Raw genomic sequence first — 8,157 nt, forward strand, 5'->3', positions numbered from 1 at the left:
CACACGGTTAGCGTCACACGAGTGTTGAGCATCACGGACACCCTCATCTACATGGAAAAATATGCTAATCCTCTTCACAATGAAAGGCTTTTGGTTGTCTAGTGAAAATGAAGATGCGTCCTTGCTAAGGGTTGTTTGCCAGATGCCTTCACTTATACGAGCCTCATCTCTAGTTTCGTCAATGTGGGAAAAGGTCTCTTGGTCCTTGTCTACCATATGCACAAATATAACTTCCAAAAAGCGCATCTTCTCAACTACGTTCTCAAAAGAGAAGGTCTCTTGGTCCTTGTCTATTGTATGCACAAATATAACTTCCAAAAAGTGCATCTTCTCAACTACGTTCTTGGAAGAGAAGCCAGCTTTCACATTACTACTGTCTAGCTCCATCCACAAGACGATGATCACAAGAACTTTTGGACAAATTCTCATTATAATTCCCACATTGTGACTTACCTCAACATCATGAGTTTCTATGAGTTTCTGTGAGGGAGGCACCGCATACCTAGCTAGGTACGATTGGGGGCAGGGGACTGCCGGCCCCGATGGGGGGGCCGATGGTCCCTGCCCCCAATCGTACCTAGCTAGGTATGTGGTGCCTCTCGAGCAGAAGCTCATGATGTTATGCATTGTATGTAAAACATTGAAAAGACTGTTTTCCTACATGAGAATAGTTCTAAATCTTCATGTGGTTGGTCCAAGTACACTTGAGGTATACTTTCTTTTAGAACTAAGCAAAAAATCGATACATTGTATTGATTTTCTATTTACTTCTTCTGTGGAAAGTATTTACTTTGAGCTTAGTTTTCCTTTTTTCCCTTCTGTAAGAATAGTTCTTTTGCAATTTTGGGCGACACAAGCATTTCGCCCAAAACTGCAAGGCATCGCCTAATGGTTGAATCGTATACTGAAGTGAAGCGATGGGATCAAATGGTGGGTAGTTGCACACGCGAATCTTGAGGGTGTTGGAGGGTTGAAAAAATGTGGCGCCCAGTGTCCCTCATAGGATTTGAAACTTGGCGGGTGTCATTCGAGGCGTGTCATCTATCCAACCCTCCGATGCATGTCTAGTGATCATGATGGGAAATAAATGCATTATAAGTAAACTTGGAAACAGACAGAAGTAAACTAGGACAAAAAAGGTTAATCCAGACACATCGGCTAAAATCGGACGACCGAGTCGACCTCGCATTACGCGCACCTAGTTTTTCGCCTTAGATCCCATTGGAGGGGGGTCTTCATTAAAGATTCCGTGTCCTTTAGTCTTGAGGATGGCGCACACTCTTGCATTTTTAGGCCCCTGTCGGACGTAGGCGATGGACGGAGCTCAAAATGGATGACTTGCTCTCAAATGGGAGCAGCCCAGTTGGAGGAGATCTTGGAGAGGAGGAAGGCTCAAAACCCATCACTTGCTCTTGTGCCAGGGTTTTGCGGATGTCCGAGTATCGATGGGCGAGGTCGGACATTTTGAGGATCTGCCGAGTGCGGACTTCTTCTTCATCCAATCACCCCTCATCCTCATGTTTCCCTTTCCCGCCTGAAAATTTTTGGATCTCCATTTCCCCAAAACCCTAGACTGTTTTCGACTTCGAAGTTAGAAGTGCAGAGAGTCGAGATCTCGTTCCTCACGAGTGGAGATCTCATCAATTGTCATGGCATTGCTGAGGTGGCTGATGCGCCCCACAATACCATGCTTCAGCACAAGGAGGCCTTCTGTGTCTCTCTGTCGACTTCTCACATCTTCCTCTTGTTGAAGGTTCCATCTGTTCCCTCCGCTGGCGGAGGCCCCTTGGGGTGGGGTCGGTAGGGAAAAGGGAAGGAGGGAGGGGTCGTAGTATGCCTTGTAAAGTCTCTGTTCGGACTTGCTTGTACGCTGTTGGCAGCCAATGAGGTAGACTGTGTATATTTGGCATGCCGGGGAGATGCCCCAAGCTGGAGTCATGAGGCAGAGGCTGTATGGATCCCTTCTGCAAGCATGGATATGAAAGCTCTCATGGACAGCCTTCCATGTGGACATTTCTATTTGGTCATTGGATGTCCTGGAATAGGCAGATATGTAATGCTGTAATGGATAGGGAGCAGCAATTTATGTTGACGGGGCTGCACAGAAGTCTTATAAAGCCATACAGAAGAATATCAACAAACGGTACAATGGACTTCATCTCAGCTTTATGTCATTGATACACAAAAATCTTGAGTCAGGATTGCAATCCCTTCGCTTCTCATCAGCTTATGTCTTTGCCCATGAAGCTAGCTCTAAAACATCATCTTGAGCCATCCTATCATCTTGAGCTAGCTCCATTGCCGAAGACACAAGTTGATGAGCAGAGCTCCAGTCGATTTGCCAACAGTGACACCAGAAGTAGAGGTCGACTTATGCAGTATTATCCTCCAAGCGCTGAGGAGACAATAAAGGCTTTGAGAAAGCTCATCAATACCCACCCAGATAAGGATAACTTGGATGTTGAGAAGTGTCTACCTCCGAGGGACATATCCAACTGAGTATGTGAATAAGCTCCATGCCACATCAGAGTATTTAATGAGGCAGTTCATAAAAAATCATGATAGTTTTGAGAGTCAATGCAGAGGCTTCCGTGATGTAAATTTTTGGTTCACGTTTTTAGTGGCAGGGTCTAGAGGTGTGTTAGTGGTGGAAGATGCGTCTCTTACGGGTACTACGTCCCTGTCTTTGACAAGGTATTGTCTGAACCTTGTATTCTCTATTATGAATGAAAGTTGTACTTTATGTCTTTCTGCAATCGAGAATACCATGCCGCTTTGGTGCTTTCAGCCTTTAGAAAGGAAGTCGATGAGAGCTCTGCAGAAGTCGAACGGCTCTCTGCAAAAGTCGAAAGACCCTTTGCAAAAAAAAAAAAAACTAGCAGAAAAAGAAAGAAAAGCTAATGATGGCAAAGGAGAAGATTGTGAAAATTCAAGAGGGCATGTCTAATAAGTCATGAGGCTTATGTCCCTTTATATCAGACACAAGGACCAATTAAGGTTTAGCTGGTGTGAGTGGTGTATGTGAGACAGCGGGAGAGAAGAAAGGGAACAAGAGTGCATGAAATGGAAGAGCACATATATGGTTCAATCTGTGATGCACAGAAGCTTACCTTGGCACATGATAGATATCTTAGTGCCTCCTTGGGCTGCGTGGGTTGTACATGTGTTTTTACTTTTAGTATAGATATTCAATAAGATATCCTTGGGACAATCAAGCTTGACATCTTTCTTGGATGTTTGACATAATGTTAAATGCGGTGCAATTTGATGGCTTCACTTGTTATAGGCTTATTTAATGGTTCATATGTGACTTGGCTTTCATTTTGGGATGTTGACAGTGTTTTCTACATCATCATGATTATTCAGCTTTTCGAATGTTTTTCGTGTGTAGGCGCAAGACCTTTGCCCAAGGCTTTGAGAGTATAATAAAGGTTATCATAAAATCTAATAACTAATCAAGCCAAATGATTTTTTCATATTAAATTGATCATTTAATGTGGGAGAATAAATGGGAACAAGGGTTAGAATATAGACATGTGCTTACAGATCTATCTCAACACGGGGCCAATGGTAAAATAATCCAAATAAGAGATGGTATGTCAAAGAGCAAGGTTAACCAATTGAATTTAAAAGATCTTAGGGTTAGCTTCATTAAAGACTTGCAAAGGTTAGTATTACAAGTCTTTTGGCGTTAGGTAAGCCAGGGTTAGTATTACAAGTCTTTTGGCCTTAGTTTGAGGTGCTTGAGGTGCTTGTCGTGCTTGATGACGAAGGTGCTTGAGGTGCTTGTCTCGAGGCAGTGAAGGCAAGGCGTTTAGAGGTCACTAAATGGGTGGAGGAAGAGTGTCGGGCACAGTTGCACTAGGGTAGCATAACAATGGGGTAGGGATGTGATGGGAGCGAGACGAGGTTGAGAGAGTAGTGCAGAGGGCATTAGTATTTCTAGACGGCGAGATGGATTGGGCATGGATGGGCCACAAAGAAACTCAAGAGATGGAGCTCGTTCAGTTGAGAAGGCAAGGCTATGCAATGGTGTTTGTTGTTGATGTGTGGAGGTGCACTAAGGAAGGCAAACAGGGGGCAAAGTTTTAATTTGGAATCATAGCAAGGTCGATTTGAGAGATTGATGAGCCGTGTAACTTGTAGACAATCCCTGTGCATGCACACATTTCAGAGAGAAAATGTAATGAAAATGGTCCATAAACTTTGAGAATTGCGGAATTAGTAGAATTAAAGAGAACATTTTTGTGTGAGACTACTTTGAGAACATAGAGGGTGAACTTAATTAGCCGTAGCAACATAACCATAGTACTTAATTAACTTGGCATGAACATTACTTTTGCAAGAGAGAGAGAGAGAGAGTTTAGAGAACGTGATAACACTTGAGGATTGGATTTATGTGGAGCCAATTGCTTTTCCAATAGGCTTTTGTATTATAGATCCTCCCATCAAGAGAGACTTGGTACAATACAATCTTTGTGCTCCTTGTGAAGGCTAGGTGATGCAATCAAGATGGAAATATTCATATATCACAAGCATAGCATAGAATTTTTAAAAAGCATTAGCCATCCCCAGCCTCAGTCCCAAGGCCTCAAACACCTTCAAAGGTGGAGAGAGCTAGCGAGGAATGAGGGTAGGGAAGAGGAAGAAGAAACATTCATAGGAGAAAGAAATAGTTCTTCACTTATCATCACTCTTCTTGCTAGCATACATAATAGCATATTAATGAAGATGGAAAGCTTAAGCATTGAAGCATGGCTCTTGGTTGGATTTGCATTCCATAGACAAGAGTGTTGGTGTAGGGTCTCAACTTATCTACTAGCTTGGAGAAGGAGATGGAGCTCTTGCACTTTGCACTTTGCACTTCACACAATGAGAGAGAGAGAGAGAGAGAGAGAGAGAGAGAGAGAGAGAGAGAGAGAGTATCCTGCAAGTATGCCCCTTCCTTGCTTGGGTCAACCCCCTCTTCTAGCTCAAGATGAAAGCTCATTGGCCTTCCTAAGACTAGCTAATCACAAGCTTGGTGCATATCAAGCAACAAGGCTAGTCTCGGGACAAGTGTCCCCCTTTCCCCTTTGAGAGTGAGTACTTGATAATTGCATAAAAAATTAAATAAATTAACTAAATTATCATTGGACCCCTTGGGAGGCCAACCAATAGGCTTTATGCACACCATGAGGGAAACATGAAGAGGAGCTTGACAAGTGTCCTATTTGCTTTCTTTGTACCAAGCTTGCTTTGTGTGAGGTTGTGTGTGTTCTCTCTCTAGCCCCTACAATGAGGGCTCGCCTCCCCTTGTGTAGGGATATGCATTCACTTTGTGGAACACCTTACCCCCTCAAACACCTTAGCACCTTAGTCATTAAGCACCTCAAGCACCTTGGTCTTTAGGATAACTTCATTCACTATTCTTATTTGATGGTAGCCATTTTTAAGGTCAATCCTACTAAAGTAGGTAGAGCCTTGAAGCTTACCAAATAGATATTCTACCCGAGGGACGGGAAATCTATTTTTGATATTGATATGGTTTAGTACTCAATAGTCCACACACATGCGGTATGTACCATCTTTCTTTTGCACTTAAAGGACTAGAGAACAAAAGGGAGAGGAGCTAGACCTCACCATCCCTTTGTCTATCAATTCTTGTACTTGCCTCATGATCTCCTCTTGTTAAGCTCGGGAAACTCGATAAGGAGGCTTGTTAGGCGGTGAGCTTCTTGGCAGGAGCTCAATTCAATGGTCATCATCCCCTCGTTTTGGAGGTCAGTCCATAAGGATATCATCAATGAGCACATCTTGGAATCCTTTTAGAAAATTAGACAAGTTTAACTCTTCTTGATTCCTACCATTTGATGAAACATTAGAATCTTTTAGGGACTCTTTGACCAAAATCATGTACGCAAAAATTGAGCTCTTCATTGATTTAACAAAGGCAGGAGGATTTACAAGTGATATAGTACAACCTGACTAGCATCTATATACATGCTCTTTTCCCTGTAGGTAAAGTAGATTCTCCTTTGAGGGAAATTCATGTTGGCATCCATGCGGTTGAACCATGGTGCCCCTAGGATAGCATCCTCATGTTGGAGAGGAGAGATGTAAAAGTATTCTTTGTAGACGTAGCTTTGGACATGAAGCCTCAACTTCCCAATCAAGAAAGGAACAGAGGCTTGTTGTCCCTTGAAAGTGGTATCGAAAGTTACAATATCTCCCATCTCAAAATCTTGAATGACTTGGTGACCAACTCTATTGATATGAAGTTGTGAGTAGATCCAGGGTCAAACAAGATGAATTCATCATGTTCCCATACATTTCCCCAAGCATAGGAGAGAGGTGATCATTTGCAATGAGCATCCTCTTTTGGAGCTTTGATAGTGGAAGCTCTAGGAGTCTCATTGCGGGCATTTCTCTTGGGGCAAGAACAACAGCCATTTCCTTCCTCCCCACACTTAAAACATTTGTGTTCCTTGGGAAAAGCCACAAGCTATTTTAGAGAGAGTTTATTTTTACCTTTGTAAACTCGCTTCTCCTTGGAACGATTGTTTTTGTTGTTGTTGTTGGAATTGCCTAAAAAACTTTGGCCATTGTTTTTCCCCTTTGCATCACTTTTGACTGTGCTTTCCATGGGCTTGACATTCCTTCTAGCTCCTTGTTGAACATCGATGTGTGAAGCAACCATAGTGTGGTGGATTACTTTGGTGATAGAACCATGCTGTTCTCAAGCAGCCACACTCATGGTTTAGACACTATTGATTGTAAAGACTAGTGGAGAGGGTCTAATGTTGCTTGGTTGATTATGGTTCATGTTGATCTTGCTCGTAGCTCAATAATGGTTAAGCCAAAGACAAGCCCCGAGAGGCTCCATTATTAAGACTATAGTTCCCAACGGTGTAACTTGAGATAAGTCCTTCTCAACCAAGATAATAGATCCCTGTCCCACTTACCCTATTGTAATAAACAGGCCCAACCTTTCATGGACAGCTTAAGGACCTCTCTACTTAAGCAAGAAAAGAGAAAACAATAGCTCTGATACCAATGTAATGGAAATGGCCTATGAACTTTGAGCATAGCGTAATTAAGATAATTAAAGAGAACATTTTTGTGAGACTACTTTGAGAACATAGAGGGTGAACTTAATTAGTGGTAGCAACATAACCATAGTACTTAATTAACTTGGCATGAACAATACTTTTGTAAGAGAGAGAGTTTAGAGAACGTGATAACAGTTGAGGACCGAATTTATGTGGAGCCCGTCCCCCCTCCATTAAGCTTTTGTATTATAGATTCTCCTATCAAGAGAGACTTGGTACAATACAATCTTTATGTTCCTTGTGACCTAGGTGATGCAATGAAGATGAAAATCTTCATACATCACGAGCATAACATAGACTTTGTAAAAAGCATTAACCATCCCCTGTCTCAGTCCCAAGGCCTCAAACACCTTCAAAGGTGGAGAGAGCTAGCGAGGAATGAGGGTACGGAAGAGGAAGAAGAAACATTCATACGAGAAAGAAATAGTTCCTCACTTATCATCACTCTTCTTGCTAGCATACATAATAGCATAGTAATGAACATGGAGAAGATGGCAAGCTTAAGCATTGAAGCATGGATCTTGGTTGGATTTTCATTCCATAGCCAAGAGTGTTGTGTAGACTTTCAGCTTCTCTACTAGCTTGGAGAAGGAGATGGAGCTCTTGCACTTTACATTTCCCACAATGAGTGTGTGTGTGTGTGTGTGTGTGTGTGTGTGTGTGAGAGAGAGAGAGAGAGAGAGAGAGAGAGAGAGAGAGAGAGAGTATATCCTACAAGCAGGCCCCCTCCTTGCTTGGGTCGACCCCCTCTTCTAGCTCAAGATGAAATCTCATTGGCCTTCCCAAGACTAGCCAATCACAAGCTTGGTGCATATCAAGCAACAAGGGTAGTCTTGGGACAAGTGTGCCCCTTTTCCCTTTGCGAGAGAGGACTTGATAAATGCATAAACAATTAATTAAATTAACTAAATTATCATTGAACCCCTTGGGAGGTCAACCAATAGGTTTTATGCACACCATGAGGGCAGCATGAAGAGGATCTTGACAAGTGTTCTATTTGTTTTCTTTGTACCAAGCTTGCCTTATGTGAGGGTGAGGGTGTGTGTGTTCTCTCTCTAGTCCCTAC

At 42.6% G+C, this 8,157-nt stretch overlaps 1 protein-coding gene across 1 annotated transcript; it reads left to right on the plus strand.

Annotated features, from left to right (window-relative positions):
• The first annotated feature begins 1,397 nt into the window (after positions 1 to 1,397).
• LOC147452299 (uncharacterized) lies at positions 1,398 to 3,329 on the plus strand. Its single transcript, XM_086518916.1, has 3 exons — positions 1,398 to 2,365; positions 2,467 to 2,499; positions 2,622 to 3,329. The coding sequence occupies exons 1-3, from the start codon at positions 2,230 to 2,232 to the stop codon at positions 2,945 to 2,947; spliced, it is 495 nt and encodes a 164-aa protein (XP_086375042.1). The 5' UTR covers positions 1,398 to 2,229; the 3' UTR covers positions 2,948 to 3,329.
• The last annotated feature ends 4,828 nt before the right edge of the window (positions 3,330 to 8,157 follow it).

This window comes from Adiantum capillus-veneris, chromosome 8, assembly GCF_014529385.1.
Source record: "Adiantum capillus-veneris isolate H3 chromosome 8, ASM1452938v2, whole genome shotgun sequence".
Lineage (NCBI taxonomy): Eukaryota > Viridiplantae > Streptophyta > Polypodiopsida > Polypodiales > Pteridaceae > Adiantum > Adiantum capillus-veneris.